We start from the raw sequence: 15791 nt of genomic DNA, 5'->3' as shown, positions 1-15791 counted from the left end.
CCCACCCTCACAACTCCCACTCCCACCCACAGCCCCGCTCTTCTGGTGTGTGTGAAGCCAGCGCTGTGCGCTGAGGGGTGTGCGTGAGGCTGTGTGTGTGTGTGTGTGTGTGTGTGTGTGTGTGGGGAGAAGCTCTTCTGGGATTTCCTGTTTGCCGAGAGGAGGAAGGAGAGAGGTTTGTGGATGTCTGTGTGTTATAAATGGCTGGTGGTTCGATGCGGTTAGAAGAGCTCAGTGCATTGTGGGTGAAGAAAATCTGTGACCTTATGAGCATGGGTGGCTGAGAGCGCAGCCATGCCACACACACATACGCTCACACACATCACACACACACACACACAGTGAAATGAGTGTGATTTTACCTTCAGCGTCCTTAACTGTCTCGATAGCTTCTATGGCCTCAATGGTAGCTGAAGGATGGGCAAAAAGAAGAGAAAGAGAGGTAGAGAGAGAGAGAGAGAGAGAGAGAGAGGTGACAGAGTCCAAGGGAGGAGAGAGAGAGAGAGGATGAAGAACAAAGAAAGAAGGAGCAGAAGGAAAACGAAGTGAAGGCTGAAACATGCTTCTGTGCAGATACGGTTTAACATCTTTGCTTCGGGAGGCAAAGAAGGAGTGTATGGATGAGTTGAGCTCTGATCGGGGAAATAAAGCTCCCGGGGTCGACTCAGCACCAAAACCATTTAACCAACTCATGGAAAATGAGGCGGGCTGTCAATGAAAAGTATCAAAAATAAATATTTGAATGACCTTGTAAGATATAAAGAGAGGCCGAAGGTTCGGCTCTCGGTGAATGTGGGGCTTCTTATTTAGTTGCAGACTCCGGCATGTTTCAGGCTTGAACCATGTGAGGCCCTCAGAGCAGCGCCGGGCCGGGGCGGGTTCAGAGGGCACCAGGCGTTAGCATTAGCTCGGGTTAGCCGTCTCACACACATGCACACCCTTTAGCTCCATGTCGTCTGGCTTCAGCGCTACTGCTTTGTCATTCTCTGGGTCTCTCTCTCTCTCTCTCTCTCTCTCTCACACACACACACACACACACACGCACGCGCAGGCGTGCGCAGGCACGACCAGCAGGCTGTTAGTATCCTCAGCGCCGGTGAGGTGAGGTGAGTCAGTGAGGCGGAGGGATGAGAGGAGGAAGAGGAGGAGAGGAGGAAGGAGGGCAGGGAGGAGCCGCACGCTCATCTCTTCTTGCTGCTGGAGGTGTGATCGGGGTTGAGCTGTGAGTGCAGGAGTGTGTGCGTGTGTGTGTGTGTGTGAAACACTCACCACTCTGCAGCGTCTGCTTGCCCCCGGACAGCACTCCGCTGGGCAGCATGCCGGTCGGGGTCAGGCCCTTCAGGGTCAGGACGTTCTCACTCTCCTCTCTGAGGGACGGACATGTGACAGACGACAGGAGATGAAAACAGCAGAGAATTACAGAGAATTACACACTTCCCCACACCGCGCACCTGCACACACACACACACTGACGTCCCCGTGAGTCCAAACACTTCGCCAGAAACATGAGAGAAAACAAGTATTTTTAGTCGACCCACCGTAGAACGGAGAACATTTTGGCCATCTTTCCAATGGCTCGGATCTTGTTTTTGATCACCTCTTTCCTGGCTGCCGCCGCGCTGGCTGTGGAACAGTCAGGAACACACTCATAAACACGAGAAGTGAGCCGCGCGAGCCGCAACCTGCACATATCTGATCCGATCAGCAGCAGCCGCTCCACCGGCCTGGCTTCGGCGCCACGGCGGACGTCTCTCACCGTCGTAGATCTCGTCTCCGTCGTTCATGAGTTCGTCGTCGGAGCAGATGCTCAGGACGTTGACCAGCATCTCAGTCACTACGGCACACACACACACACACACACACACACACACACACACACACACACACACACACACACACACACACACACACACACACACACACACACAGTTAATGAGACCAAGCAGTCCAGATGTTGTGCTTTAGAGCTGTAATTTTAGCAGTGTGGGTCAGAGTGAAGTTTCATATGCTGGTTGGAGTCAAAAATCAGGCCCGTGGGCCAAAACTGGGCAACAACAGGCTCCAAACCGGCCCCCAAATTAGCATCATGTTGAGATTGTAGTAATTTTTGGTTATAATTGTTTGCGTGTGTGAAAATAAAGACATTCGCATCATGTAGACCTCGGTGTGACAACAAAGAAAAACAAAGACAAAGTTTGAATTTCTAAGGTTATTCCAGCATTTTCCCAATCTGGCCCAGTCAAGAAGAAATTGGGGTGTATGTAGGTGTGTGTGTGCGTGTGTGTGTGTGTGTGTGTGTGTGATACCTTTTTCTCCCACAAACGGCAGTGACCACGTGAAGACGTCCATGAAGTTGGGCAGCCAGTACGGGTGAGGAGAGCAGTTGAACTGACGGATGTTCATCACATTGTTCTCATATTTTAGCACCGCCGCTGCACACACACACACACACACACACACACACACACGAGAAAATCATTACTTTTGTGACACACATCTCTCTTTGATCCGGCGCTGGCGTACTGAGGTGCCTCTGTGTGTCGGACCTTTGTTGTTGTAGACGTCCAGGTAGTTTGGAGCAGAGAATATGGTGATGAGGGAGGGGAACCCGGTGGTCTGACTCTTCCTGTACATACGGTACCTGAGGACAGACACAAGCAAACAACACTCATGTTACAGCTGTTTCAAGCACACACACACACAGTGGATGAAAAGCTCTGCTTCAGAGGACTTTAAAGCAGACGGGGACGAGTTCAAGGCGAGACAGCCGCACACTTAAAAACAGAACAGAAATAGAACAGAGTCTCGGGCTCGGCGGGGAAATGACAAGACGAAGATACTGAGAGCAAACAGAGTTTTGATTCCTCAGGCCCGGATCTATTCGCTAAAAAATAAGAAAAACAAGTGTGTGGTTTGTGTGTGTGATTACTAGTACGCGTGCAAAGAGCACGACGAGAGCAGACGTTACAATAAACAAAGGTGCACGTAAAACAAGGTGCCAGCTCCACACAGGAAGACTTCTGTTGAATCGGTGCATTTATTTGTGCACAGCTTTATCCATCCGCACAGAGAAGCAGTCACACACACTGATTAAAACAGTGACCGCGCTTGCTAACTCGATCATCTCTTCCCATTGTTCCAAGCTAACAATGATTCATCGTCACAGAAAACATGACATCGTCCAGTCAACATTACGGTTTATATCTCTGTAGATTTTTGAAAAGCGTCTCTTTTTCAGCTTTTACTTCAGTAACAAAGCTCAAAGTCTTTTCCTGCGTGGAGCATGAAGTCACTTTGCTTCTTGAGATGAGGATAAACGGCGTGGCGAGGCTCCTCTGTGCAGGTGGAGGAGCACTCAGACCCCTGCTCCAGCACCAGACTACCCATCTGCATGGCAGACAAAATGCTGTTAATGGGTTCAACAAGCGCCTCTCACACACACACACACACACACACACACACACACACACACACACACACACACACACACACACACACACACACACACACACACACTCAGAATGGCGCTGCCTTAATTGCTGCATTATATCCGGGGGATTTTCGCTGAGGTGACAGCTGCCAGCAGTGGATTTGTGGGTCAGAAAATTGTGTTTTGCCCTATTACTGTTTTATTTAGACTAGTAGTGCAAAGCAGGCACGGCGCTTTGGCTTCCTGTGTACATTTCAAGAGGTGGCTTATTTAACCCGAATTTGGTTCCGGCTCTCGGCGGCGAGCCGCCAGACGAAACTCTAACAACGCTAATAACACGGTGTAAATGTAACAGGAGGGGAAATGGTGGCGGCTCTTTCCCCGTAATGTGCCAATTCCCAGACAAAGAAAAATAACAACTCGGAACGTGAAATGTCAAGGCAAGCCATTAAATTAAATGGCGCTCCCATTTAAGTGGAGAGGGAGGACTGAGCTGCCACTGCCAGTCAGCTTACCCAGCATCCTGTGCTTCATGTGCTCTGATGATTGACAGCAGGTTGTTGGTCTGGAGGAACTCGCACACCGCTGGGTAACTGCACACAGACAGAAGAGAGGCAGGTCTGGAGTGAGGCAGTGAGGGTGAAAACACACACACACACACACACACACACACACACACACACACACACACACATACACACACACACACACACACACACACACACACACACACACACACACACACACACACACAGGGGGAAAGATGTCCAGTAAAACAGGCTTTACATAACTGACATGTCACACGCCGTTACATCAAGGCTGCTGTGAACCACCAGACAGATGGAAGTGTTTAAAGTGTAGCTGTGGGAGACCAGCCGGCCTCCTGCTTCCTGATGTGGTGTCTGCAGCGGGCAGCAGGGGGCGTCAGTGAGCGGGGGCAGGGGCCTGAGCCAGGCTCATGGCGGCCTCCCTGCCTGAGGGCGCTGACTGTACAGGAGTTCATCTACTGATGCTGCGTCTCCGGAACATGGAGAAGCAGCGTGGCGGCCGCACAGAGCGCCGTCATCCCCCCCCCACCCCACACCCCCCCCCCCCCCCCCCCCCACCCCACCCCACTCCGCTTCACCTTCCTCCATGTTTATTATTTCTCATGTGCCTCGTTCATCTCCTCCCCACCGGCGTCGCCATCGCCACCCTCCCCTCGTCCTCTCTCCCTCTTTCTCTCACTGTATCTTAATATCCCTCCATATCTGGCAGGAGTAGCCAGTCGTCATAGCAACAGAACCGTGCAGCCTCCCCGGGGATTGTGGGATATCGGTTCAAACTGAAACGGAACTGTGTGTGGGGTGTACGTGTGTGTGTGTGTGTGTGTGTGTGTGTGTGTGTGTTATATGTTTGCTCATCCACACTGTGTGTGTGAGTGTGTGTGTTTGTGTGCGATAAGTTTACTTGTGCAGCCAGTGTGTGTTCTAACGTATGTGCTGTTAATGAGCTTTGATACAAGCTTGTGTGTACAATAAAAGATAGATGTGTATGTTTGCTCATGCGCGTGTGTATGTTTGCTTGCTCTCCAACAAATAAAGTGTGTGTGAGTATGTGTGTGTCGGACTGCATGCATCCCTGTGTTTGGTGGCAGACTCGATATAAACGTGCGGTTGTGTGTTTATTTGACTTCATATGGGTGTGTTTTTGTGGTAAATAGTGTCTGTTATGTGTTTAGTACCTCGAGTACACTTTTCAAGTGTGTGTGTGCACGTGCATGTTACATAGTGTGTCTTCTGTTTTTCCTACACCCAAGTGAACGTGTGTGTGTGTTTGTTTTGAATGTGTGTATTGTGTTATGTGTTGGTTTGTTCACTCAACATCCATGCGTTGATGAGCGCGTGTGTTTATGTATTTCCTGGTAAACCAAGGGAGATGTCTGCAAAAATCCTGGTCAGTTCTTACACACTGTGTAAGAACTGACCAGGATTTTCTCACTTGTATAAACCGTGGCGACTGCTCGTGGATCTGGAACGCAGTGGGAGTGAACAGAAAGCATCTTGTCCCTCTTTCTTCCTTCTCTCTCTCTGATTCCACCTAAAACTTATTAGATTTCTGATTTCTCGATGAGCGCCACAGCTGTGGGCCCGGACATCTCATTAGAACCTGCTGACCGAACCCTCAAGCATCTCACACACACACACACACACACACACACACACGACCTCTCTTCCTGATAGTTAATTTTAAAAAAATATTGCTCCAGCTGCAGATGTTTTTTCATATCTCTGAATATTGCGTCGATTCAGTGCGGCTTGTTTGAATACGAGGCCGGTTCATATCTGCCGGCTTCATGAGCACGGGGATCTGCTGCTCCGAGGCTAAGAGGCAGTTCATTCACATTCATGTTGATTTTCTGCTAAAATAAACTGTCACGACTCTGTTGCGGTTTTCTTTTCCTGTGTAGTAGCGAGCGGGGATGTTCTCCCTGCTGTACCTGTAGAAGTACGAGCACCCTCTGACTGTGTTGTGGCCAAAGTACTCCTGGGTCTTCTCGTTGCCAAAGTCTTCCAGGGGGTCGGCCCACAGCAGGTCGCACATGGGCCCGAACGCTGGGGGCTCCTTGAACCGGTCCAACTAGGACACACACACACACACACACACACACACACACACACACACACACACACACACACAGAAATATGAGCACATAAGGCAATCACAGAGATAAGTGTGCAGGAAGGCAGAAGCGCACATTTGAAGTAAACCACACTCTGACACGTATAGTATCAATCAGGGGAAAGCACACACACACACACACACACACACACACACACACACACACACACACACACACACACACACACACAAGCAAACACATACTGTCAGAGCAGAGCATCACCATGGCAACCCTCACCACACAGGAGGGAGAAGATGTCACACCAGCAGATTCACCATGGAAACACTGCCATTAGATGAGGAAGTGTGTGTGTGTGTGTGTGTGTGTGTGTGTGTGTCCCCTTTGTTTCTGTATTCATGTGTGTGCTTTGTATTCTGTAATGCTGTGAAATACACACACGCACACACAGGCTGTGGAGCTCCTTTAAAGCATTGATAAAAGTTGGTGTGTGTGTGTGTGTGTGTGTGTCCACAGCTGATTTGGAGTGTTTGATTGCGGAACACAAGTCGATCACATTTTGTTTCTGTTAACAACTTTGTTTAGGGCTCAAAATGTTTTTCTGGAGTCTTTCATGTGAAAAACGAGGCTGTTAAAGTTCACATTACTTAGATTTCTGCCTTTTTAATGCAAAACGTTGAATATCATACATATTTTTCTTCAGTGTATTATACACAGAGGAGGGAATTATGCAGAATGGAGTTAAAGCTGTAGTGCCTTTGAGCAATGGCATGCCAGTAACTAATAGCACTGTTATGTTATGTAGCTCCAGAAGCAGAGGTTTCCCGCCCTCTTGTTGCAAATTTATCTCTGTCGCTGCTTCTTTCAGGCATTAATTCACAAATCTGTGTTATTTGGAGATGCTCACATACAGACTATTGAACCTTCAGTCCGTTTTGACTAAAGTATGCCTGATTTCATGTCTGTAGAGGCTGCTTTTAATCAAAAGATGGAGTGTGTGTGTGTGTGTGTGTGTTTGTGTGAGTCGTACCTTCTTGATGTCGTCCAGTGTGTGTATCTCTGGTGAAAGCCCCCCATGCACACACAGGAACTGCTGGTTCATCAGGGCTGCCAGGGGCAGGCAATCAAACGCCTCCATGCAGGAGTCGTACACCTGCTCCGAGTACTTGATCTTACCTGCAGGGTGGAGGAACGGGAGACATGTTTTCAGGCCCGAGACAAAAAAAAAAAAAAAACAAGCGTCTGAGTGTGTTTAAACGTACAGTCGGCCCCTGCCACCGTGAGCCCGGTGTGTGTACACATCACACACACACTGCGAGGAGCTCGGTCATCTGGCAGGCTTCAAACAGACTCTCCTAAAAACATGACTGGGTTCACTCGGGTGTAAAGGCGCGAACACGCAGGATTTTCACACAGCGCTTCATTAATTTATGCGGCCATCTCTTCTCCAGCACTCCCACATGACCTGCTTCTCTCCTCCCGGATGATTTAGGAACGGCATTTCCCAGATTAGTGAGAATATTCTCTGCATCACGCTGTATGGACGCAAAACCACCCAGTCCTGCTTCCACTGAACTGAGTCTGACCCACATATAGACTGACGCACTGGAAGACTGAGTTTCTCTTCTTTCTTTTTTTTTTTTGCTTTTCTGAAAGTGTCGTCTGATTTGGCAGCTATATCAATAACCATCCAACGCGCAGCGTCTTTTAAAGTTCATTTCACACACGGGCGTAACAATACATCTGACACGAAACAGTATCACAGGATTAAAATAGCCGAGAGGAGATCGGAGGGGAGCGACAGAAACCGAGGAAGAGGAAGAAAGGAGCGTGGATTCAGATGATGGAGAGCGGGGAGGAGGAGGAGGGAGGCGAGAAGAAAGAAGAGTGATAATTTCATAAAGGCAGGAAAGAGAGAGAGAGAGAGAGAGAGAGAGAGAGTGATGGGAGGAGACAGGAGAAGGAGGAGAAAGGTTAAAGGAGGAAACAGAGGAGATGACAGGAGGGAGGAGGAGGAGGAGGAGGAAGGAGGGGGACATGAAAACCACACCAACACAAATCAAAGACACAACGGTGGAGTACAAGCATACAGTAGCCAGAATCTGTGTGTGTGTGTGTGTGTGTGTGTGTGTGTGTGTGTGTGTGTGTGTGTGAGAGAGAGAGAGAGACGGCGAGAAGTGTGTTTGTCAACCTCTCCATCTGCCTTGTGTAGAGCAAGGGCTCATTATTGCCAGTCCACCAGTTGTCAGCTCACACACACACACACACACACACACACACACACACACACACACACACACACACACACACACACACACACACACACACACACACACTCAAACATTTATGAAGGCATTTGCACATGCATGCAGCCACAGCACATGCACTCACACACACTTGTTGTACACACACACACACACACACAGAGCAGATGGTAATTGAGGGCGACCACTATTCGCCAGGAGCACCAGGGGAAATTAGCTTCCTCGTCCCCTGGCCAATCAGACGCAGAGGAGCGAGTCCCTGAGCCAATCATTAAGGGCCAAATTAATTTGCTGCTAATCACCCACTCTCGGACAGGACGTCGAAAGTCTCTGGCAGAGGAGTCAAAGGCACGGAGCGAGAAAGTGAGAGACTGGGGGAGGGATGGAGGGATGGAGGGAGGGAAGAAAGAGGAAGGCGAGGAAGACGAGAGGAGATCAGAGAGAAACGACTTCACTTCACGGGCTGAAATGATCGTTCGGTGCATCGACCAGTTAACCGAATTAGCTTCTTAAAAGCTGCTGGAGAAATAATGGGGGTTTCGGGGCGGCGGCTCCCGTCGCTCGGCCGGGAACTCGGAACGTCACCAGCTGGGAAAGTCCTGTTTCCCGGCCGGGAGCGTTCACGCCACAACAAGAAACAGCTGCCATGTCAGCCGCAGTAAGAATCTGCAGATTAACGACACACAGCGTTGTCATCATTCATGTGAGCCGGCGCACTTATAAAACGATGCTAGTAATGCGCAGAGCACACACACACACACACACACACACACATCTGGTCTTGGTAGCTTGTTAACAGCAAAGGCTGGGCTAATGGGTTCTTCTGTTTTATTATAAGAAAATAAAGAGGAAGTCACTTTTAAAGAATGCATTAAAAACAAGTTAAACATGACATTTACAGGGTGTTCTTGTTTTTGTTCCATTTAGCAAAAAAAATCGATTTAATAACACAACTTAAAGGACATTTCCCGTATTTTTCAAGACTTTCGAGACTCTGTAAAGACGATCTCTGTGTTTTCTGTGTCCACACACGATGTGGTGCCAGCATGGCGTTGCTGTTGTACAACTTGCTTGTCACGTTTGGCTGAGTCATGAGGTTAGTCTGACCTTTAGAGACGCCACCAACACAATACCGAGAAAAACAGCAGGTTCAAAGAAAGAGAGGAAGCAGTGTTTGAAGAGGAAACTTACATTCTTGTTTGAAGGTGAAATATTCTGTCAGATGTCTACATTCATGGTTTCCCCGTAGAAGAAAGAGCGTCTTTGGGTAGAGGATTTTCAGTGACCACAGGTACAACACGCACTGAGCGGGGAGGAAGCACAAAGGAACACAATTAGAACAGCTCCACATTCATAACAACTGGCAGGACAGAAGAGTAATGGGGTTTGAGGTTAATGACGATTTAGTCATAATCTACTGCACTCATGATATATCTGCTGAAATCTTTCCTTGTCCCTTGGTTTTGTTCAAACCCAGCAGCAGGTCTCACCACTTTATTTCACTCTTTCTGCTGCTTTTCTAACACAGATCAGTCCAAACACCCTCCTCCTCCTCCTCCTCCTCCTCCTCCTCTCTCTCGCGTCCTCTGCTTTCCTCTGGATACTTGAACTCATCCACCTCCTGCTTCCTGCGTCTCCATCCCTCCACCTACCTCCGTCTCGTTCACACTCATGCATCCTGACTTGTCTCTGCTGACCTTCTCTCCACCTCTCTGGATGCATCTCGTCTCTCGGCTAAGCCGAGCTGCTCGGCGCTCTTCAGCTTCACGTTCCACACTCTTACTAAACTTTTGAACAGATCACTGATGCTACATAACCGTATGAGACAGAGCTGGCGTCGTCCCTCTTTCACTTCCCCTCATTAAAGTGGAAATTCGGAGCTCGACAGAGTGTCACGACGGAGCTGTTACGAGGAATTCCTCCTCTGAATGAGCCACTGTCATAATTAATCCGGATCCTTTTCCCCAGGTCTAAATTTAGACACAAACAGGATTTTGACAACAATCATCAGAAGTCAGAGCGAGCTGATTGAGTTCACGGGGGGCGAGAAAACCTGAACAGAAAACAGCTGTGGCTGCGTGCGGCACGCTCCCGCTGTTCTCCCCGGGTTAACCCTACAAACGGCTCGGAGGGTCGACTCTCGCCGTCTCGCCGTGCCGTCCCGGCTCTGCCAGAGCGCCCTTCAAATGCGTTAGCAAGGTGGCCTAAATATCGCTCCCCGCGCGCCGAGCTCTCTCACTCCGTGTCAGTGACACGTCCCACATGCCGTGACAAGCGGAGACACTCGTCCTCCCCGGACTCAAGGCGCGCTGTTGATCAGAGGAGCGTTTCCAACAGAGAAAGTAATGAGACGATACTCAGAATCCATGTCACGGTCGATATGAGGCCTGATCTGAGATACATACTGACTTAAAGAACTTAAAGTTTTTGTACTTTGAGGTATGTTTTTTTCAAATGACAGCCATAATCCCAAGATATTCTTTCTGCTTTTAACACCTCCCTGAGTGAAACCTGGTATATAACACACAGGACTGTTAGTAGCCAAGTACAGTGCAACACACACACACACACACTGTTATGTCAGCACTAATCTCAGATACCTTTTGTAGATTAACAATACATTAAACCCAGCCCCGTCGCCGTGGTGACGGTAAACCACAGCCGTGATGCGCGCTGTGCCCCGGGGCGTCTGGGTAATGGGGCAACGTACGCCGCACTGTTTCATTTGTAAGCACAGCCTCGTCAGCGTCAGCGCGCGGCTATTTTTAGACCGCGGCACATCCGTACGCGTTAGAGCGGAGGGTCGCGGGTCGCGCCTCACCTCGATGCTGAAGTAGCCCCTGTCCACGTAGTCCCCCAGGAAGAGGTAGCGCGTGTTGGCAGGAGAGCCGCCCACTTCAAACAGCTTCATCAGGTCGAAGAACTGGCCGTGGATGTCGCCACACACTGCGGAAGCCACAACAAGCCACAGTGTTGGGAGGACGGAGACGGCGGTTTCTGGCGGCTTTCGGCAGTTTCCCACATGTTGGGGAAAACGGAGGCGCTTAAACCTCAAAACAAAAATCTGCTCACACAGCTGGTACACTCCTGCATTTTCTCGAAAGTGTTGAGCTTTTTCCTATCAGTTCACAAATAGTGATATAATCAGAGATAAACCTAATTACAGTTAGAATCTCATAATCCCTCTTGGTTTGTAACGAGTCGCTCCAGCAAGTTCATTTGAAGTCCAGATTCTCTGTGGTCTTAGTTTCAGAGCATTTCGTCTGTGTTGTCCAGGTTTTCTCAGAAGTTTCTCAAACTAAACATTTTACAGTTTCGATTTGAGGCTAGAATTACTTCACAGTTATTACAATAAATCTTACTTTAGCAACACTGATCTCTCAGTCTTCTTATGGTTTCCCTAGTGAAGAAATCACAAACAGCAGTTCATGTTTTCTTCATATATATGCTTTTTTTTTTTTTTTTTTTTGCAATCTTCAATTAAACAAAGAACCGACCGGTCAAAAACTGGTTCTGCGTCCATGTTTCACTCAGTTCTCAGTGTGAGTTGACATTTATTTGATTATATTATTGTTGTAATACTAAAGTAGAGAAATAGAGGACAGCCCGAACTCTACAGTGACTCATTTTCACTGCCCAGTGCACAAAACAACATCAACTGAATCTTAGACGCAGCATCGAATTCTGCAGGATGTTGAGGTTTCTTCTGTTTCTGATGAAATTGTTAAAACTTCCGACACATTTGAACGGATCCTTGTGACTTCTGTTAGTAACTTACACCATAAACTAATCAATCAAGATTTTACAATACTTGAAAAGTCTGAATAATCATAGTTTTGGCTGCCTGTGTTTATGGCTGCTCCCCCACAGGCCGTCTTCCCTTCCTGGAGTATCGACCTGCACAATCTGAACTCCGTGTTTTGAAGCGTCTCCAGGACAGTGTGTCGGTTCGACCTGCCGGCAGACGTCTTCCCGTCCCCGTCTCTCGCCGTCCCTTCACCTCTCGTCCGTGTCGCCGGTCCCCCTCCGCAGCGTTTCTCCGGGGCCATTTAGCTTCCGTCTGGCCGGCTGCGTCTGTCTGTCATCTCATCTGCCACGTTAATGTCTGTTTTCTGTTGGCCGCTGTTCTGTTTTTTTGCATGTAAGCACTGGCTTTAATTTGGAGCGGGACTTGGGGAACGGGAAAGCGTCCTGAGCTGAAACGGAGCTGCACCCGTCCGCCTCCTCCGACCTGTCTCAGCTTTCTGGTGACATCCTAAAAGCCTGTCAGTTCAGATTCCGGCCGTCCACAAATCCATCTCATCACTTATGCAACAGCCTCTCAGAGTCTTTTGCCGTGGTCTGGCCTCTGAAATCCACCGGCCCACGCCTCCAGGTGTGTTTCCGGGACGGGGAGGCGACCGGGCGGCGGGTCGGAGAGCCTCTGCTCCGAGCTGCTTCTGATCCTCCGTCTCTCCGTCCCGGTCCCCGGGGATCTGTACCTGTGAAAGCTGAGCGATGTTCCCACACGGCGTGGGCACGGCGGCCTACGCGGAATCATCTCATCGCTCGCATTTGCATAAACGAACACACACACACACACACACACACACACACACACAGGCTCAAAGGTGCGTCTGCCGGGCGATGTCGATAGGTTTCCATTGTCTGAGTCCGCCAACGTGTTGCTTTTTTTCTTTCTTTTTTTTTTCTTTTTTAGCTGACAATAACAAACAAGACATTTAGGGTTTAAAATTAACATCACAAACTTGTTTGTTGGGGGAAAATTAGCACCACCATATGTCAAACGAGGCTGTTTCCCAAAATGACGAACTCCTCCTCCTCCTCCTCCTCTGACTGATGTGAGGCCTCACGCAGGAAGAGATGTTTGGACAAATGCGCTCTCTATTTTTGCCGGTTTACACAATTTATTCATACTCTGCTGGTTACAACAGATGTCTTGGATTCACCAATCTTCTCCTATTTTCGCTGAGAGGAAAAAAAAAAAAAACAGCTTGGTCGAGGAGCCCGACGCCGACGCCAAGATAAGAGCGGAACATTTTGTTTTCACAGCCAAAAAAACAAACAAAAAAACAAAAAAAACCCCACATTTGGCTCTTATTTAGTCACATTCATATTATTTCATTTTTAAATAATGGGTGGTTGGTGTTTGCCTCGTAAACCAGCCCCGCCCACTCCTAATCCGCGTTTGGATTTTGGAGTTGGGCTCAGTCTGGGTAGGAGGCCACAGAAGGGGATTTCACTCGGTAGTGAAACGGCCGAGCCAATCAGCGTTGCCGCTTTTTGTTTTTCAATTTTTTTTGGCGGGTTCCGGTGGCTAAACCAGAAGTGACGCTATCGCTGCGCGTAGCGGAGATTACAGACTTTAACTTTAACCATCGTCTGAAAGCTGCAATAAGTAAAGTTACAGCCAAAATACCAAGAATTACAACAATCAAGCAAGAGCAAGAGTCTGCGCCTGGTGAGTTTCTTACAGGAAATGACGGTTTCGCGTGTGTTTGCATGTAAGGAAGCTAGAGCTAATGAGCTAATGCTAACCCTTAGAGAAGAGAACGCATTTTGATGACGTATTTGTTTTGAAGCGCTGATTGGCTGAAGTGAGCTGTCAGTCAAAGGAGAAACCGACGCCCCCTGTAAGACGTTTCCATGGGCTCCTATCCAGACTGAGCTCAGCTACAAATCCAAATGTGGATGAGGACTGGGCGGGTCTGGTTTACGAGGCTAGGTTGGTGTAGCTCGAGGTTGGATTTGGAGGTTTTGCCGGAGTTTGCATGTTCTCCATGTGCGTGGATTTTTGTTTCAGATACTCAGGTTTTCTACCTTATTAACAAACATTTAATACACATTTGAAGTGTCGAGGTGAAAAACTGGCGTCGATAAAGTCGGTCGGGATCACCTGCAGCTACCTGTGAGCCGGAGTTAGATGAATGGTTGAATTATTCCTGGTATTCATGGAAGAAAAGCCTATAAATGTTTGTTTCTGTGACATTTAGCGCATCGAGACCGTCAGGAAACCAGTTCTCACCACTGAGTGTGTGCATTTTCACATTTGCACCTGTTTTTATACCATTTAGTAAAACTCTTGGGGTGAAATAGTGTGAGCGTAAGTGAGTGTTTCTTTTCTTTGATATATTTACTTCATAGTTCGGCTTCATACGCAGAAAAAAGATAATTATTTTTTGAGTCTATTTCCTTCTGTAAGAACGAGTGGTGAGACCTGATGGAAAAAAAAAATCTGGTTATAACTAAATATTTGGAATTAATTTAATTTTACCTGCTTTGATAGAAGAAGTAACGATTTTTTTGTTAGATGAACGAATCAATAAATGAACACGTTTAAACAACAAAATCACACTTTTTAATTTGCTCATCGCTCTAATAGTGTAAACAGTTATGTGTGTTTGTACTAAAACTGTGTCGGCTCTGCCTTTAGCTCCATGTTCAGCTCTGAGACGAGATGTTTTTCTCTGATCTGTAAATTATCTCCAAATTTTTGTACGCAGTCACGCTCGTATCCCACAGGATTTTTTTTTTTTTTTTTACTTTCCAGAAGTACGATTAATCTTTTTAAGGTATGTGTTGTTTTTTTTTTCTGTGATTAATTAAAATCAAAACTGAAACATTAAAGCCAGCACGAGGATATCAGTCACTTTAAAGTCGGCACTGTTGCACTGGGAATTCCAGCAATTAGCTGAACTTCTTTATATCTCATGCTCCGACTGCCTCGAACTGTTTCGGATTGTTTGTGCGCTCCGGGCTGTGGAGCCGGACGCGTTTCATGTTTTCTTCTTCAGTCACGTTTTTGCAGAAAACAACACAACAAAACTGGAGGAGACCCAGAAACGCCGCAGCGCGTCGTTCGGGGTCTGGACGGGAGACAGATCGTTGGTTCGGATCTACGGTTTCTTTCACGCAGCCTTGGGGTCAGCCTGCAGAAGCTGTACTCTACCCGTGACCGGCGCCTCGATGTCCAGCATGGTGCGCTCCTGGCGCAGGATGGCGGCGCCCTCGTCGATGATGCGCAGCGCCACCGCCTCCTCCAGCCGGCCCTCCTTGGTCAGGTGGGCCTTGAGCAGGTCCACCCGCGGCCGGCCCTCGGCGTCGAACACCTCCTTCATGGTGAGCCGGTGGGCCAGGGGGAAGGGGACCGCTGGAAGAGACCAGAGCGAGACCAGAGCTGTGAACGGAGCCCGACGAGAGGCCGAGGCCGGGGCCGGGGCCGGGGACGGCGGGAGAACGCCGCCGTGACAAACAGGACTTATTGATGTTTTCTGTGTTTTCCAGCCGTTTTCAGGAGCCTCTGCTCTGTGTGTGTGTGTGTGCGTGTGTGTGTGAGTGTGTCCGCTCGCATGGAAGCGGGGGCTGCCGGAGCTATCAGGGCCGCCCGCCTCTGTTCTGCAGTAATGTCTTTCTTACATAATGAAGGCCCCCAGGGCGCCGCTGGAGAGGGGGGGTTGACTGACGACGAGGGTGATAC

The 15791-nt window shown here is 48.6% G+C and overlaps 1 protein-coding gene across 3 annotated transcripts in view; it reads right to left on the bottom strand.

Annotated features, from left to right (window-relative positions):
• The window catches only part of LOC115396001 (serine/threonine-protein phosphatase 2B catalytic subunit alpha isoform-like), a 35947-nt gene that overhangs the window by 6900 nt on the left and 13256 nt on the right, over positions 1-15791 (bottom strand). For 2 of the 3 annotated variants that reach the window (XM_030101734.1, XM_030101743.1), the window contains 12 exons: positions 15264-15464; positions 11136-11260; positions 9506-9617; positions 7081-7226; positions 5910-6049; positions 3946-4023; positions 2547-2641; positions 2307-2432; positions 1757-1834; positions 1539-1623; positions 1270-1367; positions 363-410 (listed from right to left, as the gene is read on the bottom strand). In XM_030101734.1, coding sequence (XP_029957594.1) covers positions 363-410; positions 1270-1367; positions 1539-1623; positions 1757-1834; positions 2307-2432; positions 2547-2641; positions 3946-4023; positions 5910-6049; positions 7081-7226; positions 9506-9617; positions 11136-11260; positions 15264-15464 — 1332 coding nt within the window. The remainder of the gene's footprint in view (positions 1-362; positions 411-1269; positions 1368-1538; positions 1624-1756; positions 1835-2306; positions 2433-2546; positions 2642-3945; positions 4024-5909; positions 6050-7080; positions 7227-9505; positions 9618-11135; positions 11261-15263; positions 15465-15791) is intronic. The other variant, XM_030101751.1, reaches the window with a different exon arrangement.

This window comes from Salarias fasciatus, chromosome 2 (assembly GCF_902148845.1).
Source record: "Salarias fasciatus chromosome 2, fSalaFa1.1, whole genome shotgun sequence".
NCBI lineage: Eukaryota > Metazoa > Chordata > Actinopteri > Blenniiformes > Blenniidae > Salarias > Salarias fasciatus.
Note: the sequence above shows the minus strand (reverse complement) of the source record. Positions and strands in the feature narration are given on the sequence as shown.